The sequence below is a fragment of the Gopherus flavomarginatus genome, chromosome 13 (genome assembly GCF_025201925.1).
Source record: "Gopherus flavomarginatus isolate rGopFla2 chromosome 13, rGopFla2.mat.asm, whole genome shotgun sequence".
Taxonomy (NCBI): domain Eukaryota; kingdom Metazoa; phylum Chordata; order Testudines; family Testudinidae; genus Gopherus; species Gopherus flavomarginatus.
In genome coordinates this window covers 21314607-21340226 of record NC_066629.1, presented here as the reverse complement: position 1 = coordinate 21340226, position 25620 = coordinate 21314607, and the positions used below count along the sequence as shown (strand labels likewise).

Sequence of the window (25620 nt, the reverse complement as noted above, 5' to 3'; positions counted from 1 at the left end):
GTAACTAAGGAGAGAGAGCTTGGGCTGTTGTTAAGAATGGAATTTCAAACACCTTACCAGGAGTTGACCTGACTTTGAAATGTACAGTGTATTTTCAGTAATCTACATTTTGTGTCATGCCCCTCACTGTCCTCATAAACAGACACGATCAAGATTAAATTCTACATGCATTTTGGGTCTGATTCATCATCATTATCATCACTCCAGTTTTATGCCAGTGCAAGTCCTCTGAAACAACTTGGGTATTTAATCTTAGGTCCCTTAAATGCATATTTTGGAATCTAGCTAAAAAGTGGCCTGATTTTTCAGACACACTAAGCCTCCCAGGATCCAGGGACTTCAGTTACCTCAGCAACTTTGAAGGGAAGACCACATGTACTTAGTTTCCTAACTGTAAGAGGAAGCATGGTCTAGTACAGTGGCTCTCAACCAGGGGTCCGGGGCCCCCTGGGGGGCCATGAGCAGATTTCAGGGGGTCTGCCAAGCGGGGCCAGCATTAGAGTTGCTGGGCCCAGGGCAGAAAGCTGAAGTCCCACCGCATGGGCTGAAGCCTGGGGCCCTGGGCCCCACCCAGGGCTGAAACCAAGAGCCTGATAGGGCACCTGCCCCACACTGGGCTTTAAGGGGTTAACAAAGCCCTAGAGAGTCTGCATGGGAGGCAGCCAATCAGAGAAGGGCTGAACGGAACAGCCAATCATGGCTATGCAGACCCATATAAAAACGGAGTTGCAAGACAGAGAAAGACAATTTGTTACTAGAAGCTCTTGAAGGAAGGACTGTTTCTGGAGGATGGAGAAAACTACCAGCACCCTGGATGGAGCAATATTTCTAGCAGGGATTGGGGGAGTGACCAAAAATTCCTTGCTGGATGCTGGGGTTTGCTGACTGAGGCCTAAGGTAAGGGAAGTAGCTAATGAGCAGACTACAGATTTTTAGAATAGGAGTAATGCTGGTGAGGCACCAGCCTTGGAAGGTGCACTGGTGAACCGAGCTAATCCCCAGGACAGCTAGCAGGAGGTGCTACAATGGTGAGTGAACCCTGTAATTTAGATTTGTGGGGACTGTGATGTGGGGCCTGCAGACATTTGGCCTGCTTGTTACTCACTAATGTTTGCCCCTTGTCTTGTATACAGAAAAACATTTGTTGTGGCACAAGTGAAAGGTCCACAACTCACAGCATAAGGTGGGAGGAGAGAGAGCTCAGAAAAAGAAGTTGAGAACCCCTAGTCTAGCAGACAGGGCACTGGAGGAAAAGTCCAGGAGACACCAATTCTACTTCCAGTTCTCACAGTCACCTGCTGTCAGGGTGGGCAAAGGTATTTCATTTGTCTGTGCCTTTGTTTCCCTGCTCTCTGTGTATTTAAAGCATAAGCTAGTCAAGGGAGAGACTCTACTCCAATATCTATTAATTACTTAGCACAGTAGGGCCCCAACTCTAGTATTGCCACTAGATGCAACTGTGTGGGGCGGGGGGACAATAATGGAGTCAAAGGGTTAACTTTAGCACTCAAGTTGGAAAATTTTTGTTTTGTTTCCACCATTTGCCCCATGTGTTCCTTCTCTGCCCTTGACTACTTAGAGTGCTCAATTTCACTTTCCGTTTCATGTATGGTAGCATACAGGTAGTGCATGTGTAGCTACACCATGGTGAAATCAGGCTGTGTCCACACTTGTCACTGAGGTGTGTAACTACATCAGGCAGTGAAGGGCTCCAGTTCACTGCTGCCAGAGCCTTTTACCACTGCCAGACCTTGTCATCCTGGTGAGGAAAAACTCTCCCAGCTGGGAGGCAGCAGGACACTACATGCTAAAACTAACAGTGTAGATATGGAAGGCACTGCATGGACACAGATCTGGGTAGGGTATATATTCTGGAGGTTCAGGAGTGTAGGACACTGTACTCTATTCTCCTAAACCATACTTCACCATCTTCACTGCTATTTATACCGATGCAAGTTGGACATTTAATGTCAGTACTCTACACACTACCATAAGTGGATATGTATAAAGATAAATCTACATGCTATTTTTACAGGGTAATAAGTTCTATATCAACCTGCCTTGAAAAAGAAATTCAAGTCTCTTAAATAAGGGGAGAACCCAAGCTAGAATTGAATTTATAATTCTGTATTACTCTACCGTTTACAATTGTTAATATGGGGGGTTACCAAAATACAAGTAACTTAATATTAGTAAATCCACAAACATCCTGGAGTCTGAGAACTTTGCCAGCAGAGAGAACAGAATTAGGCTCCAAAATCTGGAAACAGACTCAAGCCTATATAGATCCTTGATCATCATTATACATTTCCTATTCCTGCACCAATATTGCTTATGGTATCATGGTAAGGGATGACCATGTGGTTGCTTTAACAGCATCAGAAACCATCTCTATCTTCTCTCAAAGTACACTGTAATCCTTATTTTCTCTTAAAATAAGGAAGTAATGTATAGCATAGCTTTCAAGTCCTTCAAAAGTGCAATCTAATTTTGCTTTATGGAATATATATCTTTTCCTATTCCTTATATTAAATGTTTTGTCAATGCTAGAAAATCTAGTATTTAAACACTATAGGAGCAATTCTTGATACCTGCTAACTGATTTAAATTCAGATTTGCAAACAAGCACTCAAACGACATTTGTGTTCTGCTCATAAAAGAAGCTACAAGAGTTTTACTCCTTGCCAGTGACACTGAGCATCAGCAATTGTGCATACCAGCTAACATTTCAAGGCCATTAGCCTATTTGGAGAGAAACAAACTACCAGTTGTTGCCAGTCCTTTTTGATTGAGATCATTTTAATGGACTTTTTTATTGTGGTGTGTTTGACTGGCAGTTGTTGGGTCATGTTGAGTTTAGGCTGTATTTTCTTTGGGACAAGTCCAGCACCCATTGAAATCAATGGTAAAATTACTGTTAACTTTAATGATTCAAGATCAGGGCCTTTGTTAGTAATGTAGCTTTATTTTCTATTGAGATGCCTAGCACATTTGGGTGCTTGAAAATAAGTCAACAGGGTCATTTAGAAACATACAGCTATTGGAAAGAAACAATCCCTGTAGGCAGGCAACTCAATTTTCTATTGCATGCATTTACATTCCTTCCTTCTGGTGTCAGTTATGGGCATAACATGTTAGATCAGTGTGTTTCAAACTTTTTACTGGCAACACCTTTCACAAAGCAAGCCTGAGTGCAACCCCCTAACTAAACACATTTTTTATATATTTAACACAATAAATGCTGGAGGTGTGTGGGGTGGAGGTTGACAGCTTGTGAGCCCCTGAGGGGTCCTGACCCCTAGTTTGAGAACATCTGTGCTAGATGGTTCACTGGTTTGGTTTGCTACACTTCCTGTCCTCATACCAACCTTGTTTATCAGATGTTTAACATATTGCAAAATAACCTTCAGAGCCCACAAAACATTATGCCAGTTGAATAGTTATTAGAGACAATAACCAGAACCCTCCAATTGAACACCCAGTAACTTCCTGTAGGAAAGAGTAGGGTGGTGAGCTGCCAAAAATGCAGACCAAGTATGTTGCACAGGCCCAACCTTTATTGGTTTTTTAAGGGAAATATATATCTAACCAGTTCTGTTTAGGACTGTTCAACTAACCTTTCTGAAATTCAGAATATTTCCCAGATGACCGGAAGGTGTTTTCTTCTTCCCTCCTCCAGTCCACAACTCTGTCTATCTTGGGTTTTTTCTACAGCACAGTTGCATGGTAAGGTAAGTACTTCAAGTCCCCAGAATGGGTCTTGTTTTCACCAGACTGGCTTTTCTCCTTCTATCGCTTACAAATACCAATTATCAAATAATTCCAGGCATAAAGAGCTAATTACCTGATTCTGGCCCTCAGGAGTAGTTAAATGCTAGACTACCCTACCAAGGGAGGTTGTGCAATGCCCACTGATGGAAGTTTTTAAGTAGAGGTTCCACAAACACCTGTCACGGATGGTCTAGGTTTACTTGGTTCTGGGTGCAAGGGGCTAGACTGGATGATGTCTGGTGACCCCCTCCAGTTCTGACCCGAATATTGCCTTACAATAGTAAACCTACCTCCTACTGTAACCTTCTAATTTGCCCCATCGCTGCAAGCCTGAGATGCAGCGCTGGGGCCGTTTTACTAATCTAGTCCTTCCTCCGGGGGGCTGCCTGCTCTGCTAGCACCTTTTAAGGTGCTAAGCTTCCCCCCACCCCTGTAACGCGTCTGAAAATAGCACGCAGGCCACCTGCGCCGCGACTGCGCCTTTGAGTGACGGGCCACGGGGACCTGCAGAGCCCCCACGCGCTCAGCACCCTCCTGGCCCCGCCCCCCATCGCTCGCGGGGAGGGGCCGGCGCCGCCTGCGTCACGCCACTCGCCAGCTGGGCCGGGCGCTGACGCCTCATCAGGCTACTTCTAAGCTCCGCCTCCTTGGGGGAAGCCGAGGCGGCCACGCCCCCATCTGAGTCTGCAGGCGTCTCGCGCCAGGGTCGTCTGCGGGGAGAGGATCAGCCTGGGGCAGGTAGGAGACGGGGCTGCAAGGGGGAGACGGGGGGGTGCAGGAAGGAGGGGGGTGCAAGGGGGAGACGGGGGGGTGCAGGAAGGAGGGGGGGTGCAAGGGGGAGACGGGGGGGTGCAGGAAGGAGGGGGGGTGCAAGGGGGAGACGGGGGGAGTTTTTAACAAGGGAGATTGGGGGTGCAGGAGGGGGGAGGTGGGTGAAAGGGGAGTGAGTGGCAGGAGCTTGGGGATGATAACAGGGGGGGTGCAAGGTGGCATAGCACTAACCCCCCGTTCCTAGTTGGGACCATCCCAGTGGAGTGGGAGGTTGTGTTCTGGCTGTGGCATATCACCCCACTGCATGCACGTCAGTGACACAGATAGGGGCAGAAACTGTCCTCACCCCTCTATCTACTGCTCCTCTTCCTATGTCTCTTTCCTTATTTTTCCTCCAGGGATGTATTAGTGCTCTGTCTGTTTTTAATCTCTGACTGGAACTGTTATCTTCCCTCTTTTCCTTTGCAAATTGCACAGGGGGAGACACTTCTAAATATTTTTAGTCCAGCAAGAGGCAAAATTTGTCTAGGTCACTGATTGGTCTAATCTGGCTTGGGTTACTCTTGAGAGAAATCAGCTACAATCCATGAGACATAACCCCCCCCTTACACTAGTGAAAGTTCACACCTGTAGTGTCTTTGTATTTAACAGGTAACCTCTTAAGAGTAAAGGGATCATGACCTGCCCCCCAATTTTGATCTGTGCTATGAAATGAATTGATCTCAGTCCACTCTTGTTTAGATTGTAAATTCTTTGCAGCATGGACTGCCTTTTTGCTTGTTTTTGTAGAACATCTAGCACAGAGGTCCTGGGCAGTGAAACACCACTAACAAATAATGCCTCTTCTATTAGAGAAGATGAGTGAGGCATTACTTCTCCCACCTTGTCTCCTCTAATATTCTGGGATAGACACAGCTACAACTATTTTACCTACTTCTTATATAGCACTTTTCATCAGTAGATTAAAAAATGCAGCTCTCCAGTAGATGCATCTTTCTTATAAGAGCTGGTCAAAAACTGGTGGGAGTACTTTGTTTAAAAACAAATTCTGAAAATATAGAAACGTAGGGTGTAATTATAACAAATGGCCACCACAGCAGAGCCAAGGACTTGATAGGCCATGCCCACAGACCTTGCTTGAGATATGGCCACTTCTGTGTCTGACCATGAGTTTAACCATGACCTGAACAATCAAATTTTTGCTATGAGGAAAGTTCATGGCTTGTTTTTGGGGCTGGAACTAAAAAAAAAAAAACCTTATGGGTGTTAAGTGTCTTTGAAATGAATTATTTATCATGGGAAGTTTATATGACATTAACTAGGACTAGTACAAATTGCCATCTTGCATGAAAAACTGTTTAACTCATTTACTAATATGATGCACCTTATAGTTTAAAGCCATTTAATGGCCCACACTCCAGCACACTGCCAACATTTTGTTATATAAAGTGTCGTCTTGTATAGCAGTAGTTCTCAACCAGGGGCACATGTACCCATGTCTTCCAGGGGGTACCTCAACTCATCTAGATATTTGCCTTCATTTTACAACGGGCTATGTAAAAAGCACTAGCAAAGACAGTACAAACTACAATTTCATACAGAGAAAATGAGAAAATAAGCAATTTTTCAGGAAATAGTTTAAATGAGGTGAAACTTGATTGTATGCAAGACAAATTAGACTCCTGAAAGGGATACAGCAGTCTGGAAAAGTTGAGAACCACTATTGTATAGCAACTGTAACAGGGGAGGACTGTGGGTAAAATGTTCAAAAGTGCTTAAGGCACAAATCCTCAAAGAGAAACTCCTAGCTTCCACTGAAATCAGCCAGAGTTAAGTGCCTAAATACCTTTGAGGATCTGTGTCTACAGGCTTATTTCCCACTGAAAATCAGTGAGACTCAGGCTCCTAAGCCACTTACTGCTTTTCAGAGTTTTACCTCTTCACTACTTGTGGGGAAAGAATAAGTCATAGCTAGAACAAACCTAGGGCTTTAGTCTTCCATGAGGCACATGGGTAACAGCTATGAAGCTTCCCCACCTAACTATAACTGTTCTGTGACTGCAGCAGTCACACTGGTTTTCTCACAAGTATGGAATGCACTTTGTTTGAAGTATACATCATGTATTCAAGAACATAATGGACAATTTATGGTCCGACATATTACCATTTACAACAGTTAAGGGAAATTGTTCATCCAAGTACATGCAGATTACGTGTATTTATCATGAATTTGGAACACCTCGTATTGTGGCAGTTGATGCCATTGACATGTAACTGTTTACATTGGATGCAGAGCATTAATGCACTCTATGTTGTATAGGTATAACAATGGATCTAGTCCTGAACTACGTAGATTACAACTTTTTTACACCATATGTGTATCCAACCACATGGCCAGAGGATGAGCCCTTTCGACAGATCATCAGTCTCCTTATTGTAACAAATCTTGGTGCACTTGTGCTTTATTTGCTGTTTGGAACTCTGAGCTACTACTTGGTTTTTGATCACTCTCTGAAGCAACATCCCCAGTTTCTAGAGGTGAGAAGAATGTTTTTCCTGGTCTAACAACTTGCCACTTATGTGGCAGATTGAACTTTACCTCTCAAATTTGGATTCGGTGCTGAGTTAAGGTTAGATATGATTTCATAACACTTCAAATATTTGGCTAGGACTCTAAATATTTGTGTTAACTATTAAGAGGATCCACATGGAATTTGACTTTTTTTGTTTTTTGGGGGGGCAGAGATTTGAGAAGTAAACTGCTTCTGTACTTTTAAAGATGGTAAAGGAACACTTTTTAAATTCTGCATAGTAAGGTTTCAAAGCTGTATTAAGTCAATTTGAAAGAGCAACATTTTGTTCAGTGTTACAAATAACCTCTTTCCCTGAGGTCTTCATAACTAAGACTCTCCTGTAATTAACCTTCAATACCCTTGAGAGAGGTATGTCTTACCATTTGAAAACTGGGGAAACAGGCAGAGTTTAAGTGGCCCAAGACTAAACAGTAGGTCAGTGAATAAACTAGAATTAAAACTCAGGACTGGCAGCTTCCTAACCTTAGGCAGCAGGTGACTGGAGGAAATGAGCACATCAGATAAATCAAAAATACAAAGAGAGCACCCTCCAATTTCAAGGCTACATTACATTATGCAAACATGGAACTTCACCTTAAGAACAAAAGCAATAGTGGGTGGAAAGAGGACTCATGACCATTAACTTTATTTTGCCTCCATACAGGGGGATGGAATAGTTGATCTGGTGAGGTCCTTCCAGCCCAGCTTTTCTGAGGCCAACAGTAGTTGTGCCAAAAATACACTGGCAGGGAGGCTTTGCGTATTTAATTGTAGAGTGGAATAGCACTATCAAGGGACAGAAAGTGCTACTTTCTTGATGAGCAACTTTGTGACTGCAAAGACAACTATTGGCAGGACTACTGGCAGTGGATAATGTCTCTCGACAGAGCATGGCAGGGGAAACTTGATTCATGAGACTTATTAGGAGGGTGGTGCTCTATTGTTGTCTACAAAAAGTGGTTTAATTGTTGCACTGGTCTGAGGCAGAAGCAGGCATCAAGTTGGCAATGCCTCTGCTCTTCCTGTTCTGCAGAAAAGTCTCTGGTATTTTCATGAAGGTACATATTTTCTGTTAAATTAAAACCTGTCTGCTTTTATATTTAGAATCAGGTGCAGCTTGAGATAAAATATGCTCTCCAGTCACTTCCCTGGATCAGCATCCCCACAGTTGCACTCTTCTTTGCAGAGGTCAGAGGTTACAGCAGGCTTTATGACAACATTGAAGAGTCTCCATATGGTATGCAAATCATTACTTAAACTGAGCCCTTTAGCTCTTTCTATGTACAGAGCCTAGTACAATGGAGTCTCAAGTCCATGACTAGGGCTCCTAGGCCCTACAATAATACTAATACTAAGGGTATGTCTACATCTACAATTTTGCAGTGCTGGTTGTTACAGCTGTATTAGTACAGCTGTATAGGGCCAGCGCTGCAGAGTGGCCACACTTACAGCAACCAGCGCTGCAAGTGGTGTTAGATGTGGCCACACTGCAGCGCTGTTGGGCGGCTTCAAGGGGGGTTCGGGGAACGCAAGAGCAAACCGGGGAAGGAGACCAGCTTCCCCGCGGTTTGCTCTCGCGTTCCCCAAACCCCCCTGCAAACTGCAGGGAAGGAGACCTGCTTGCACGGGGAGTTCGGGGAACGCGAGAGCAAACTGCAGGGAGGGAGACCTGCTTGCACGGGGGGTTCGGGGAACGCGAGAGCAAACCGCAGGGAGGGAGACCTGCTTGCACGGGGGGTTCGGGGAACGCGAGAGCAAACCGCAGGGAGGGAGACCTGCTTGCACGGGGGGTTCGGGGAACGCGAGAGCAAACCACGGGGAAGGAGACCAGCTTCCCCGTGGTTTGCTCTCGCGTTCCCCGGACCCCCCTGCAAACCGCAGGGAAAGAAACTTGCTTGAAGGAGAGGCTTCCTCAGGTATGCTGGGATACCTGCTTATTCCACGGAGGTCAAGAAAAGCGCTGGTAAGTGTCTACACTTGATCACCAGCGCTGGATCCTCTACACCCGAGACAAAACGGGAGTACGGCCAGCGCTGCAAACAGGGAGTTGCAGCGCTGGTGATGCCCTGCAGATGTGTACACCTCCTAAGTTGCAGCGCTGTAACCCCCTCACCAGCGCTGCAACTTTGTGATGTAGACAAGCCCTTAGCATCCTAGCTATATTTCAGTTAACACACTTCATTCTTCCCTCTCAGCTTCACTCTGTATTCCAAGCTAAGGGGCAAGGGGGATTAATCTCCCATTAACTGCCCTTTCTCACCTCTTTTCCTCCACACAATCTACTTCCTCCTCACCTTTTCTCTCTTCCCTTGTGTCCTGCCCTATTTCTTGTGTACTCTTTTAGTGAGAAGGTGCCTTAGTGCTGAAAATGCTTTGTAAATTGACAAGCTGCCTAACTGGTTTAGTAACAAGTCTCCATTAAGCTTACATCCCAGTGTTTCCAAAGTGGAGCTGAATTGTTTTGTTCAAGCAATACACAATGGGATGCTTTCTCTGTCAGAGCGGCTATAAAATCATCCAAAACCAGCAATTCCCTCATGCCAAGGAACTTAAACAAAACCAGATATCTAAGGGCATGGCAACTGAGTTTTTGGGCTCTCACTAGTGCTCTAAAATAGCCGGTATTTGATGGATATTTCAGCTTGGGCTCTCAAGCCCTGCTTCTTCACCCCACTTGCCTTTAAGGCTGCAGAGCCATAGATTCATCCAGTACTGCACCATCCCCTGGGCTTGGAGGCTTGTTCCCAGATGCAGTGTGCATGTGCCCTAGGAGGTTTATGCTTGTATTTTGGGAGACATGAGCTATTCACCTACCTCACTTGCTGTTGCACATGCTTGCAAAGACAGTATTAAACTATGCTACAGATCACATAAAGATTAACTTTGGAGCCCTTCAGCATGTAGCAAATTACACAGATGTCCAATGTGAGAAAGTTATAGAAGTGTATTTCTCTTGGTACCAGTACCACATACAGCTATTACTTCCCCCTGCATTTGCAACTGGCAAAATAGATTTCCTCGGCCATTTGAGAGCAAGGTGCTGGCTGGACAGGCACATGAGCTGGAGTCTCCTAGCCACGGAATGGATGCAGCAGCAGTGCAAATTTCCCTTCCAATAGCAACCTGTCCATATATCTCAATCCCTCAGCCATCCCTAGGGATCACAGGGAGAGTCTGACTCCATACCAATTCATTCCTTGGTCTCACTGCTGATAGAGCCCACAAAGGGGGGTTAATTACTATCAAAGTACGAACTAAAGCAAAACCACCTCCATTTTTTTCAAGCAGCCATTGAATTGTCATTCGTTCAGTAGTAGACTTGGGTGGATTTCAACTGCCAGCCTGGAGAGGAAAAGGGCTCTGTGCCATTATCAGTCCCCAAGCCAGCCTATCCTTGGCACACCAATCCTGAGCAGCTCTGTGCAAGCAGCAGAGCCTCTGACCTTAGTGGGGTTTGCAGACACAACGAGCTCCAGGCAGGTCTGGGGCCTTAATCTCAAATACAACTGACTGATGGGGAGAGGACAGTCCTGGGGACAAGCAACACTAGAGTCTCTTAAATGTTGTTGTTCACCATAAGTGCAAACAATTTGGCTTAGACTCAGTGTATTATGACAGTGGGCAAGCTAGTTCCCCCCCCTTGGTCCTCCCCTGCCTTTAAGTCAGGGTACCTCTGTACCACAGATGAAGGTGACTGTAGCAGAAGCAAACCTATCCAGGCTACCTCTAATCTGGGTGGTGCTGCCACATCCTCACTACCACTCTTCTCCACATGGGCTTAGGTGCAGGCTAGCTGCTCCAGTGCAAGCTGGCCAGGAACCCTGAGTGTCTACTCAAGTCACTGGGGTCCATGACAACTGCATCTTCACTGCCATTGTGTCCCATGCTAGCTAGACTACAGCTGGCATGGGTATGCCTAGCCACACTGCAATCACACCTCCACTTGCCGTGTAGACAGCTTCCCATAGAGGGGCTTGGATCCTGACCATTCCTGTGTAACTCCTTTGACTTCACTGCAGTTACTCCTGACTGGCACCACAGTAAATGAGGTCCTTGGTGTCTACCCCCTCTTCATACCTCACCTGAAGAGCAACTTGCCTTTTTTTCCACATGTAGACCTAAGAGTCTGGCACAAACAGTGGTGGCTAAGCATGTGCTGGGTGTACTACTTACTCCCACTTGGATATCCAAGAGCTAAAATGGAAGGACCCATTCCTATTGTTAGTGAAGCTGATAGCATTAATGGTTTATGCCATCAAAGAGGCAACTCAGTTGTGCTCTCTAGTGGCTCATGCCATCTGTATTTCTTTAAATACATTCATTTACAAAAACCCTGCCTGAAATTAAATCCATAATGTTTAACTACTTTCTGAATGCTGTACAAGTCTAAGGGCATAATCAAGTTACCTCCCACATACAACATGCTATACCGCTTTAATTTACCACCTTAAAGTAAGATTCCAGGTGGAGAGAACACATGGGTGGATGCTGCTCCTCGTGCCTTTCTGCACAATTGGAAGCTTCCAGGACAGCCTGCAATTGACATGTTTGTCAGAGCTCACTCTTACAAAACTATTTTCATGCATTCCATTCCCCCCACAGGAAACAGTCTCTTTTAAACAAACATCCTCCTGCAAAACTGCAATCCAAACAGTGCAGCACCAGGAATTGATCCTTCTGTTACTGCAGTGCCTGGGGTCCTGGTCATAGACCAGGACTACACCATGCTGGATGCCATACAAATGCATAACAGATGGCCCCTGTCCCAAAAAGCTTATAACCTAAATATGCGACAGGGGGCAGTATACAGACTACACAGGAAAGCGCACAAAAGTTTATGCTCAAATTTGTTAGGTGCCACAAGTACTCCTGTTTTTCTTTTTCTATATATAAAAGACTTCTATGTTTCATTGGCCAGGTGACCAATACAAAATGTAAACAACCAACCAAGTAAATAGTTAGTTTTTTTCAGTTTGAAGGTGTTAGTGGTAATAAGGGCATTTGTTTATCATGAAATCAAACAGCTTGAGTCCTAGTTTACTGATAAATGCAGTCAGATACTGAAGTTATCTAGTCTGTACTTTTTTCCAAAGTGAAAACAAAACACAATCTTGTGTGGCTTCCTGGCTTCACATGTTTTGGAAAAATAACACTTGTGTGGTGTGTGTGTGTATGTGAAAGTAACTATCTACTTGACTGTTTCCTTTAAAGTACTAATGTGTTTTTTTTATAGGAGGATCACGTTAAGATCAGCTCACTTCATTGATGAAAGACTACTGAAAGCTTCTCCATTAGGTTCAGTTCAGCATTTTAGAGCCTAAAAGCAATCAGAACTTTTCACCAGCAAGAATCACTACACTAATACAATGGAAATCCTGTTTGGCTGAGCTTCCTTTTTATAACCTAATGACTTAGCCTCAGGATATAGAAAGAAATACTGCAAAAAGTTTGTTACGTGTTCCTTGTGTCGTCTTACTTATTTTTCACCATCTTGACACTTGCCTAATTGTCTGTAATATCTTAATCCTAAATGAAGTCTTATTTTTCCTAGGATGGTTTGGTGTAATCCTTAGCATGCTCTCTTTCCTTTTCTTCACCGACATGTGCATTTACTGGATTCACAGGTTCCTCCATCATAAACTTGTGTACAAGGTAGGAGTAGTGATAGATATAAAGCATACTAGACTTCAGAACAATTTTATATAACCACTCATCCAGGATGTGATTGACCTTTTTCTAAAGGTGGGGCAGTTGCCAGGAAGGTGCGAGTAAAATACTTTTCATTGTCTATCCTTAGAAAGGACAGACAAGTAGATTGTCTGGCTTGGTATATTTTAATGGCAGTTTAGCAAGACTCATTTAAAATGTAATGGGACTTAACAGGGTGTTTGTGGTTTTTCTTCTATAAATACTAAGCTTTAAGAGGTGTAAAGCAGAACTTGCTGCCCAGAGAGAGGCAGGTCAAGTGGCTTTAACCCACCTTTGTGCCTACCTGACCCTGGGCTCCTCTGGGAGTAGGATCCATGTGGGTATGTCGGGCATGGCAGCTTCCTCAGGCTACCATTTCTTGTGGTAATGCTGCTTAGAATCTCTGTGCTGCAGCTCTGCTTTAAAGCACCCTTCCCAGCCCTGTCCCTGAGCTATCCCTTATGCTGGGCTTTGCAAGGGGAGTCCTCAGAGGACAGTCTTCTGAATGTCAGCCACAGTTCCTGGGCTGGAGGAATCCTCCCTATGCTCTACCAGCTCCCTGACTCGGAGCATGGAGAGGGATGAGGTCTTTCTCCCCACCATGTAGTTTGGTTCCACACCTTATTGTTAAATACATTGATGAAAGATGTCAGAAATTTTAGGCCTCAGTTCATCAAAGAATTTGCATGTGAGTAATCCCATGGGGTTAACTGTGGCTGCTTTCATGCTTATTTCTTTCTAGCCCAATGGTGGTAAAATGTAAGTGAGCATTTTAGGTTTCAGCTCATGGTCTGAGCTCTAGTGTTCAAACCCAGTTCAGAGAATTCTCCCTGTGGACTAGGATAGGTCGCATCCTTTTCTGCCTCAGTTTCCCTGTTGGCAAAATGAGGATTTAAGCCACAGAACTGGTTACAAGGTCTTGTAAAAGACATTGGATACACCCCACTGAAGTGGAATCTTTCCACTGACAGTTGCTTTCAGATTGGGCCCTAAGAGCATAATATAAGAATATATTTTTATTTGATTCTAGCATAAGATAAAGGTTTATTTCTCATGGTCCTGGTGGTGGTATCATTAGACTTAACCTGACCCATTAACACTGTAGCAATCTCAAAATCGTGTCATTTTCTATGTGAAATGTACTTTTTAATCTGACACTGTTCTTTGCAGTACAATAGTGATTTAAATATAGCAAATTGAAGAGTGGCAAAAAAGCCATTTGGACTTGCTTCCAGATGCTGCTTGTTTGAGAGGGGAGGGCTTATGTCTACACAGCAGCTGGACTCAGCTCCACCTAGCGCACTAAAAGTAGCAGTGTCTGCAGCAGCTCCTGCAAGCTGCCCAATCCCCTAGGTGCAGACTTGGGCAGCTATCCCAAGCTGTCACCATGGCCACAGTGCTGTTCTTTAGCATGCAAGCTCAAGCAGAGCTTGCATATGTCTGGCTACCATTGTACCCTGTGTGTCAGTTTTCAGGTTGAGAGAGGGACCAGGAAGAAATGGAGCTACAGTAAAATGCAGTTATGTAGACATTTCCTAGTCATATGGTAGGCAATGTGGACCTAGGAGGTGCCAGATTGAAACCCCATTTGTTTTTGGCCTCATCAAAACGTAGGTACTCACTCTCTGTTCTGTTCTTCCGTAGCGTCTGCACAAGCCCCATCACCGCTGGAAGGTTGCTACACCGTTTGCAAGTCACGCCTTCCACCCCGTGGATGGTTTCCTGCAGAGTATTCCCTATCACATCTATCCCTTCCTCTTTCCTTTGCACAAGGTGACCTACTTGGGTCTCTACATCGCTGTCAATGTCTGGACAATCTCTATCCACGATGGCGATTACCGCGTGCCAGATTTCTTGAAACACATTATCAATGGCTCTGCCCATCACACTGACCATCACTTGTATTTTGATTACAACTACGGTCAGTATTTCACGCTCTGGGATAAAATTGGCGGCTCCTACAAAAACCCCTCATCCTTTGAAGGGAAAGGACCACATGATTATTTGAAAAAGCTAAAGAGCGGAGAATTGCCCAGTATTAAAAATGACGACCATGCAGATGATGTGGTGAGCAGAGACGGTCTAAAGAATAAATAGGTTGTAAAAAGGCCCTGACTTCCCTTTTCCATTTTTTTAAAAGGGAAAACCTGCTTATAAAGAGCCCTTCCCCTATTAAATCATTTTTGAGATGAAAGCATTTTAGGTGCCTAGGGTGGTTAGGATGGCATGATGTAGTTAAGGACTACAGTACAGTCCCATAATGGGGACTGTATATGGTGAGAGTAAAAAGCATAAGACCTATGTAAGGTCTAATGTTGATGTGACAATGAGAATTTTCTGCAGCACTGCATACAAATGTCAGTGAACTGAAATTGAGTGCCTTTTCTTAGCATAATGCATTAGAGCCCAAGTTAGCATTGAAATTCTACCATAATGGCATTAACGAGACCTTTTTGCTATACTCAAAGCCTTCTCCTGAAAGTAGTGTTGTTCCAGATAGTAAGTTCTCTCTGCACAGTGATAACTTATTGGGAATTTTGTTAATTCATCTAGAATGCTGTAGGTGGCGCTATACAGAAACTTCGGTATTGCTGCAACATTGGTTCAGTGTACTTAAAAGGAAAATGTTTGAATAAAGGAAGACACTTGAGGAAATACAAATGAATGCTTTGCATGTGGAATGTGACAGTACATTGTCCTGCATATACATACCTGTAGCTTAATAAAAGATGGCATGGACATTTTCCAAAAACTAACTTATCCAGGTAGCTTTTTAAAAGGTTAGCTTAGCATTAAAATAGAAACTCTCTAAATCAAAACTGAGCTGCTAGTGTTCTGGTAGATCCTGTATTTTAAAATAGGAAGATAGACCAGACCTATTTTTAAATAAAATAAAGTAAACAGTGTTTGAATAAACCTGTTAATGCTATTGCATTGTTTTAGTGAACTAGACATACCTTCCTTTTTTCCAGCTGCCCAAATTTGTATTGCCTTATACATGGGCTCCCATTTCTAATTTCTCTCATGGTTATAGAATATCTTTCAACATGACGACAGCATAAGGTTTTTGCATGTTGTGTATTTTTTTAGGACTGATAGATAGCATTTGCTACAAATAAAGTAAAAGTAATTGTATTCTATATTCAGTTTTCCAAATCAAATCATGCAAAATGACATTGCACAAAGTGTAGGAACTTAAAGACTGGTATACTTCCAGGAAGCTGTCAGTATTTTACAAGCAGTGATTTCTCTAGCTTCAGATTTATAGCATCAGGAATTATGCCCTTGAGAGAATTCTCAGTCTAAGCTTTTGTAAAATCTTTTGACAAATGTATTTAAAATTCCTGTGGAAATCAACTGGCAGGTAAAAATCCTATAGTATTGTACCTTTTGAAGGAAGGAAAACTCTTGAATTGTGGCCACTGTGTTCAGAGAGGTTGGGAAATATTTGAGGTTTCTGTTAGCTTTCCTAAAATGGTGTGAAGCGAATGTTACCACTTGCCTTATGGGCTTTCTGTTTGCTGTTTTGATTTTTTTTCTCCCCTCTTAGCATTTGACAGTTACTTCTGAAGACTAAGCTAAAATATTTTTATCATGCAGGTGTGCACTGCACTACATATCTCAGCTTTGATTAGAACTAGTGTATGCAAAAAAATATTCTGAAGGCAGTGTAAGGAACAGTTCTATTTTGCACGGGTCTCTGACATTTTAAATGTATGTTGATGGGTTTATTTTACCTGGGCTATGTAAACTAGTTTTTACAAACTGCTTACAAGAAATTAAAGCTTGACTGCTTCTAATAGTTTACCTACCATTAGAAAATTACCCAACAGGAGAGAAATGAAGAGTACAGGGGGAGTTCCCCCCCACTTCAGGAAGAAAGGATCCCCCTGGTATCATAGCAGTGTAATTTTTATCTTGTATGGCGGTAAGAGTTCCCTTATGCTTTACCTGTAGTAAAATAGTTTGAATGGGGAGAAGGTAGAACCGACCTTCAAGGGCAAAAAAGCTGTGTAGTTGCCTTTTAGGAAAATTTGCAACTGTAGGAAAACTGTGAAACTTGCAGTCCTGGCTTCCGCCTTGCATAATAAGAGGAGTTGTAGAAGAGAACCTTAGCTGCTGTGCCCTGCCCCCTAAGCAGCCTCACCTCCTCCTGCAGGTTCAGTTGAAAATGGAACAGAGCAACCACTGGGTAGAAGTTTCAGCCCTCACAGGCTGTCTCCACTTCCCCAGGCCATCTGCAGCAAGACAACCTGCTCTGTGCTGCTACGGTCTTGAATCCCTCCACTATCTGGGGGAGGTGCATACTGGATTCTGATTTCTGAGGCTCTGAGATAGAAAAATGGCAAAGGTGGCTGTGCTCTGGAGTTCTTATCCAGGCAGTTTCAGTGGGGCTTCAGAAGCCTGGTGCTTGCTCAGCAGAGCTCTGGCAGGCCTGTTCAGGGGTGGGTTGCAGGCATGCCCCAAAGCTGTTGCTCCCAGTGCTGTAACTCTACTTCTGGACACTAGGTTCCTGGGAGAAGTGGGGAGCATGTGAGATTTGGTTTGAAATGCATTAAACACTGCTCCTGTGGAGCCTTATTAGGCTCTTGTGTGCCCAACTCTCTGTAATCCACCTAGGAGCTGGCAGTGAGTGTTGTAAGATAGACGCTTCAGTAGGTAGAAGGGAGGCTTAGAAAGTAGTTTTATTAAAAGTAAACTCTAGGTATGATCATGAACCTTCTCCTTGCCTCCCATAGTCCCCTTACAGAGTAAGACCACAGTTCCTACTGTGGTATGTTCTATTATGGGTGTTCAGAAAGCACTTCTAGAATACAGACAGAATAGCAAAGTTCCCCACTAGAAACCAAATGCCTTAGAGGAGAAGAAAAAATGCATCTAGGGCTTGGTTTTTCAGGGATGCTGACAAGCTGCAGCACCCAGGGATTGATTTTTCAGCTGCTCTGTTCATAAATTGGTTAGTGAAAATGCTAATACACATGGCCAATTGGTAGCGGCACTTAGAACAGTTAATCCCTAGAATAAATGGATGATCAAAGTAGAGAAAAGGCTTCATTCTTTACGAGAAGACTTTTTGGACAGTGAGAGCTTGTTCACCAAATGCTATGCACTGTTGGTTACTGTGCCATAACTAGTATAGTCTCCATAAACTAAATATGCCAAATACCTAAATAGCAGTGGGGGAGCAGGCATGTAAGTTGAGATGGTAAGAGCAGCTCTGAGTGGATAGATGTGTCCTCTCCATGCAATTAACAGCAAGGGAAGAGGTTCCCAACTTCTTTGGGCAACGCAGCGCAATTGGCTGGACTAAGATTTCATCTGACTCCTTCCTTCCAAGATGTGCTGCAGGTGTCCAAGCTGCACAGGGAGTTGAAGCGCATGTGATTTGACTAAGGGAAAGACATCTGGAACTCTCAAGCCCTATATTAAAGCAGAGGATACCAGCTGGTGGGAACCTTCTGACCCATATTGTAATGTTCTCAAGTTCAGTTTTGGCAAGGCAGGGTGCGAGTACAGGTTGGTTTCAAACTTCTGAACAAAGCAAACTCCTGCCTGCTGGTCCCTCCCAGTGGCCTAAGTAAAGTGAGATGCATGCACAGCAGTTTACCAACAGACCATCTCTGGTTCATATTGTAAACAAGTAGAGCAGTTTGCATAGACATGTACCCTTCCTGAAACTGGAGCCATGGAGCAGAGAAGCAGAGGATCAATAGTATGTTGTGTAAATAAGAAGTCACTGTATGAAGATTGTGTTGAAAGGAGTTGTTGCAGACCAGCATGTTGGTCTTCAATGCTAATGTTTTCTTAGTAATAAAGTCTGCATTTTAAATGAACTAAATGTGCAATGGTTTTGTTACGTGCTTTGCAAGATCTCTACAGCCAAATAACAACTGTGAGGCGAAATTGCCTCTGCAAGACGTTTGTGAACAGAGTAAGAAGTAAATGCCCATTTCCACATGATGCATTATTTTTGCTTCAGTTCTCTGACACTGACAGAGCTGAACAAGTACAGCCGTTCTGCTTGTGTCAGAACAAATAAAGGCTGGGTGTTTTCTTTAAGGTCCCCTTCCAGGTGCATATTAGAGCACCTCTGTTCAGTAGGTGGTAAGCTCAGATGCTGGCTGTGGCTACTCTTTGGTAAAGGACATTGTAAGTCAGTAAAGCACCATTGCACACCAGTGGTGCTCTAGTAATCAGACCTGAGAATAAAGAAAGGAAGTTTACAAAGGCTGAGCTCTTCAGTGGCTGGATATGAATAAGCAAGAGCACACCCCAATGGATCAGTGGTGTCACCACATTCAAATCAGAAGGCATTACTCATTTCTCAGTCTGCCTACAAATTACAACAGAAGGTGTAGAAGATCAGGAATGCCAGCCATGCATTCTACAGGCCTTTCATGAAGAGAAGACATTTAGTGCTTGAAAGATGCTAAACTGATCCCTCTGGAGACTGCAGCTCTCTTTATCCAAACATGAGGACCTGTGTAGGTAATGGCAACCAGCCCTGCCAACATGCTTCCAGCCTGAGTTGCAGATCTCATTTCAAGAGATGAGGATGGTCTTCATTGTCTTAGTCTCCAATGGCCCATTGTCAGCTGGTCCATCAGAGCCCAAATAGAGGACTCAGACTCATTCCTCTATCCTACCACCTGTCATTTGAGTTAACCACTAAACTTTAAACATTTAGGGCCAGATTCTGTAATGTATGGAGGCACTTGAAGATGCACACAGTATTCCACTTTGCACCTGCAGCTCATTTCTGCCATTTAAAAAAAAGTAACTATTTCCAAAATGGCAATAAACTAGTAATGCTTGCAGTGACAAATGAGTCATACAGAGGCACTGAAGACCATCACATGAATTACTTACAAGGCCAAAAAAAGTTTCTCTTAGTTATGATTTGAAATGGAGCTTCCCATACAGGTTTTTTCAGCTACTAACTATCAGCCTGTGTTTCTGGCACCCCCTAACCTTGTGGGTGGACACTTTGCTCTGCTGCTCGGGGTGTAATCTGAAAACACATCTAGAGCTCCTGCTGCTGCAGTCCTATCACAAAAAGGGGGCTAGTGATGGCCCTCACAGGGGCAGGAAGGCTGTGCATGTGAACTCACTTTAGTTTAGCAGCCACAATGATAGTCCTTTCTTAAAGGCCCTTCACATCTCAGGCCCTCTGTCTGCCTTTTCTCATAGCTTAGCATATTGTCCTTTCTGCTGTGGCTAATTTCTCGCACAGGCATCTTTGTGCCAGATGGTCTTGTGCATGGACTTCCTTAAGCTAATTTTCAAGACTGCTTCCCAGTCCTCTACACCCTACCTACTGATGCCTGCAGAAGTTACCTGCTGACTGTGGCCAGTGATAATACAAATATGAGTATCCCTGTTGACTCCTATATAGCCATTTTTATAGAGACAGATCAAGTGATTTGTCACATGATAGTTGTGCACACTACTAGTCTCTACAACCGCATGTTCCTATCTCTGGTATCCCTCCTCCTCCTTCCCATTTATGTCTGATTAAAATAGCCTATCACCTCTTTGAGGCAGGGGCCATCTTTTATTCTGCTTGCATAGGACCTAGCAGGATGGGCCTCCAAGAATGATTGGATCCTCTGGACACCTTTGTACATAAGGAAGCTACCAGCATCCCACTTTGTGCAAGGGTAGCCAGCCATGGCACAGTAAATCAAATGTCTTGTTAACATCCCCGTTAGGACTTTTAATGTGACCGAGCTTTCCTGGCTACAGAGAAACAAGGGAGACGTACTGACTCCAGGTCTCAGACTGATTAACTCAACTCAGTTGACCTTTTGGCTCTGAATTAGAATTTAACAGTAGTGCAAAACTGGCTAGACTAGCCCTATTTTGGCTGAACAGGTTTAATAGGAGAAGGATTATTATTTGCATGTTGTAGTGACTAAGAAACTTCCTCATGTTAGGTGCTGTACCTACATATAAGAGGAGACTGCCAATGTCCTGAAAATCCTATAATCTACACAGATAAGATTGACACAGGGTAGGCGAAAAGATGTATAATGATCCCCATTTTACAGATGGGAAACTTAGCCAAGGTCACACTGGGAGTTTGTAGCAGAGCTGGAAATTAGACCCACCTCTCAAGTACTAGGTGAGTGCTTTGAGCACAAGTCCTTCCTTCCTATTTATATGGTTATGAGCTAAACAGAGCCCTGCAGGGTCTACTCTTCTCAATACATATATACATAGCTTCCATTCATGTTAAAGTGAGAACCATGTAGGGGGTGCAGAAGAAGTAATAAATGATCTGGGAAAAGGGATAAACAGTGAGATGGCAAAATTTGCAGATGATACAAAAACTACTCAAGATAGTTAAGTCCCAAGCAGACCGTGAAGAGCTACAGAAGGATCTCTCAAAACTGGGTGACTGGGCAACAAAATGGCAGATGAAATTCAATGCTGATAAATGCAAAGTAATGCACATTGGAAAGCATAATCCCAACTATACATATAAAATGATGGGGTCTAAATTAGCTGTTACCACTCAAAAAGAGATCTTGGAGTCATTGTGGAGAGTTCTCTGAAAACATCCACTCAGTGTGCAGTAGCAGTCAAAAAAGCGAACAGAATGTTGGGAATCATTAAGAAAGAGATAGATAATAAGATAGAAAATATCGTATTGCCTCTATATAAATCCAGGGTGCATCCACATCTTGAATACTGTGTGCAGATGTGGTCGCCCCATCTCAAGAAAGATATATTGGACTGGGGAAAGGTTCAGAAAAGGACAACAAAAATTATTAGGGGTATGGAACAGATTCCATATGAGGAGAGATTAATAAGACTGGGACTTTGGAAAAGAGACAACTAAGGGGGAATATGATAGAAAATTGTAACTGGAGACAATAAATAAGGAAGTGTTATTTACTCCTTCTCGTAACACAAGAACTAGGGGTCACCAAATGAAATGAATAGGCAGCAAGTTTAAAACAAACAAAAGGAAGTATTTCTTCACACATTGCACAGCCAACCTGTGGAACTCTTTGCCAGAGGATGTTGTGAAGGTCAAGACAATAACAGGGTTCAAAAAAGAATTAGATATATTCATGGAGGCTATTTCCATCAATGGCTGTTAGCCAGGATGGAGGAAGGGATGGTGTCCCTAGCCTGTTTACCAGAATCTGGGAATGGGTGATGGGATGGATCACTTGATGATTACCTGTTCTGTTCATTCCCTCTGGGGCACCTGGCATTTGCCACTGTCAGAGACAGGGTACTGGGCTAGATGGACCTTTGGTCTGACCCAGTCTGGCCATTCTGATGTTCTAGGGTGGGACAAACAAACAAATTGAAACAAGGCTACCAAAAATTCACCAAAGCCAAAGGCCAACTTAGGGACTGAATTACCAAAAAAACAAAAGATCCTGCTATGCAAACCCTTCAGCACCTGCCTCACAGCAATGACTGAAGCTCTGTAGCCTTCCACCTCTACAGTGGCAGCTCTCATCCAAGTCAAGGATAACTGATAACTGTACATTAGCTAATTAGCAATCCACTAAGTCAGTGGGACTCGACCTTTTCCATAGCAGGACACTGCTCACCTTGGGATCTCCCTCCTCCTATCTAGCTGGCACTTCCCTCCCCACAAATGAGATTGGAATGGCAGTGTGGTTATGACACCCCGACACCTGTTTGTGACACACACACATACACCAGGTTCACACCCCTTGAGTTAAGTGATCTACCCAGTTCCTAGGGAAGCATTCATCCAATTCTCCGAACGACTCCAGTGGCCAGTGTCACACTGGCAGGCACCAAGGAATGAATGGGCCAGAGGGACTGAACTACCTCATGTCTAATGGTGAAGCACATCAGTGCGGTGAAAGCTGGCGCCACTGCTGCTGTGCAGAATCAGTCTCTAGAGCTATCAACTGCTATTGTCTTGCTCCAGCCAAATTCACAGCCCTCTCTTCTCCCCAAACTCATCTACAGCACTTTGACACCATGGTGCTATATAAAACCCTTAGAGTGTGCTGGTCTCTTTTCTGTCTCTTCTCATAAGGTCACTGCTGTCCGTAGCAAGAGCCTTCTCCTTTGACACATCTACTGTCTGAAGCTATCTCCCTGTATTTCTCTGGCTCACTGATTTCAGACCTTGTCTGAAAACATCTCTTCTCCCTTGCCTCTGCACCATTATTCCACTCTGCTATGGCTAATATTTAATACTATCGTTTTGCTGTTTAATTCAGAGTGGGACAGGGGTTGCATGAACATTTGCCATACAAAATCCTGTTCTGTATTTTCTTGCATCAACTTGGCTTTTGCAATATCTCTGGTTGGGTTTATTTAAACTGAGCAGCTACCAAGCAAGGACTGTAGATGGTGTCAGCCAGTTTACTTGTGCTCCGTTAGTAACCGAAGTCAACAGATGAACATGGCATATAGATTTGTGAGCAACATGTCTCTATGTTGCACTGGATTCAACGGGGAGCTCCCAAGTACAGACAGGCAGGTGAGAGCAAGATAGAAGGCTGTTAAACCGCAAAAGAATAGCCTCCACACTTGGCTTCCAAACCTAACTGGGCCGCTGGAAAGACACCTGTGCCCGAGAAAACTGCTCCTTTTTCTGCTTTTTCTTTCTCTGCCAAATGGAAACTAAGGGAGAATTCTTGCTCTGCCAAAGAATTGACAGCAAAAGAGAACAAATGCAAAAAGCCAGGCAGAAAAGATGCTAGGGAGACAAGTACATCTCTGCTGAAAGATTCAGGGAGCACACAAACGGGATTATTTGCTCAGTGCACACACTGGTATTGTTTGCTCTCTCTACCATTGTGATCATGGATCGAAAGGGAGGTGACACTATTAATTTTAATATGGAGGGTGCACTGAAGTATTTGTGTAACCCAGGTCGGTACTTAAATTACATAGTGCTCACTGTTGTTATTATTTGTATGACAGTGCCGAGAAGACCCACATGAAATTTTACAAAAATTTGGAAAATACCAAACACATAGTAGGAGATGGTGCCTGTCCTTAAGCGCTTATAGTCTAAATAAATAAGATAGACAAAAGGAGAGGATGCAGAAGCACAGAGAGCAGGGAAATGACTTGCCCAAGGTTACACAACAGCCCAGCGACAAAGCTGGGAACAAAAGCCAGACCACAACTCCCAGTTCAATGCTCTAACCACTGGGACACACTGCTTGATAGAGAATTTCTTTTTCATTTCATTCTGGGTTGAACTACATCATATTCCAAAGTAACTCGCTGAAATTCTCTGTCCGGTGTTATACAGACGGATACCCTAAATGATGTAAAGGTCCCTGCTGGAATAAAAAAAAATAAAATCTATGAAAAAAATTACATCCCTTGGAGGCAAAGTTGAGTCCATACCAAAACACCTGCCTGCTTTCTTGTTAACTCATCCATCCATCTCCTCGGCAGCCCATTGAGCTGTCAATCATCACTCCCAGGCTTCCCTTCAACCACCTGGCAGGCTACTGAGGAACTAGGACCAGGCTCACTGCCATGGAGCTGGGAGCCCTGGAAAACTCAGCAGCTGCGGAATGAAATTGACGTAGTTCCCACTGAATAGCAGTTATGAAACTGACCAGACGGTTGTTAACTTAACTACTAGGTGGAGTGTATTTTGTTTCCAAAACACAGTGTTATGGGATTATAGTTCTGTGAACATTTTTGAGTTTTTGGCTTTTCGTTTTCGATTTAGGACGTAAAATATTTCCACAAACTCAAAAATCTTCTTGGAACTTAAATTTGGTTTCTCAGCCAGCTGTAATTAGACATGCTCAGACTCCACAGATTCTCAGATACCCACTTTGCATCTCTTCTTCATGGTCAAGCAGCTGAAACCTGACTAACTCCAAACCCAGATGTGCTCGGAGGTGACCATGTCACACTATAATCGTGGCCCCCAACAGAAGGCATGGACTACAAAAACAGTGGCCTACAACTGCACGTGGGATTAAGCTGATGGTTGTGCAGCGCTTTGAAGATTCATAGCACTATATACATGCTAAGTATTATGTTTCCCCATATTCCACAGTAGCAGAATTCATTATTTCCCCACTGCCCCGCCCCAAATACAAACATTAAAATTATAAAGTAGAATTGATACACTGAAACTAGGCCATAGACCTTTAACTAGCAAAATGTGAAAAAGGCCAATGCATCAATCACATTAATTTTTAAGATTATACTGTATCTCCAGAGCTCCACAGGCTACAATTCCCTTCCTGTTTTATAATTAAACATACTTCTTTAAAGCACTGGATTTTGCGGATGCTGAGGCTTATAAGTCATGACTTTAGGGAATTACAAGTCATGGTTTTTTCTTCATCCTGTTATACCCCAGATCTTAGGCATTTGCTCTCTTCTCCAGAACACTGGTTTATTTTGCTGTGCTAATTCCTACACGCTCTCAGACCACGTCCTTCTCACAAGCTGCATATTAACTGGTGCTTAGAACAGACTGGAGGTTGATTTAGAAAACAATAATGGCTTTGGGCTCAGCTTCAAACTCCCTTTACCTCTCTCCTGCCCTGAGGAGCAGTATTTAAAATATTGCTATACTGTACACGAAAGGATGCCCTCTTTCCAATTCAAAGTGCATTTGAGGAGTTCCATCACAGCCAAAAAAGGGAGAGGGACCCCAAAAAATAGCTCTAGGGGTCACAGGGAGATTTAGGGTGATCTTTGAAAGCGTGGAGGCATTTGATGGTAAAAGAAAGCTGGAGTTTTTCTGCACTCTAGGGCATGAATGTGTATAATTAGGGTATACACGTGTTAACTGTTAAGTAACTGTATTTTAAGTACCCTGTCATTG

The 25620-nt window shown here is 43.6% G+C and overlaps 1 protein-coding gene across 2 annotated transcripts; it reads left to right on the top strand.

The window, feature by feature from the left end:
• Positions 1–4426: 4426 nt before the first annotated feature.
• On the top strand, positions 4427–18488 carry SC5D (sterol-C5-desaturase). 2 transcript variants are annotated; one of them, XM_050921966.1, is made up of 6 exons: positions 4427–4509; positions 6863–7080; positions 8220–8352; positions 12667–12767; positions 14448–15568; positions 18153–18488. In XM_050921966.1, exons 2-5 carry the CDS (start codon positions 6871–6873, stop codon positions 14898–14900), a joined length of 897 nt encoding a protein of 298 aa, XP_050777923.1. In that variant the 5' UTR covers positions 4427–4509; positions 6863–6870; the 3' UTR covers positions 14901–15568; positions 18153–18488. The 2 variants fall into 2 exon arrangements, with proteins under 2 accessions (XP_050777923.1, XP_050777922.1); XM_050921965.1 differs by having other exon boundaries at positions 18142–18488.
• The last annotated feature ends 7132 nt before the right edge of the window (positions 18489–25620 follow it).

Coding starts and splice junctions, on each gene's coding strand:
- SC5D (XM_050921966.1), top strand. CDS start 6,871: ATGGATCTAGTCCTGAACTACGTAGATTACAACTTTTTTACACCATAT. Junction 7,081..8,219: donor AACATCCCCAGTTTCTAGAG/GTGAGAAGAATG, acceptor TTTTATATTTAG/AATCAGGTGCAGCTTGAGAT. Junction 8,353..12,666: donor CATTGAAGAGTCTCCATATG/GTATGCAAATCA, acceptor TATTTTTCCTAG/GATGGTTTGGTGTAATCCTT.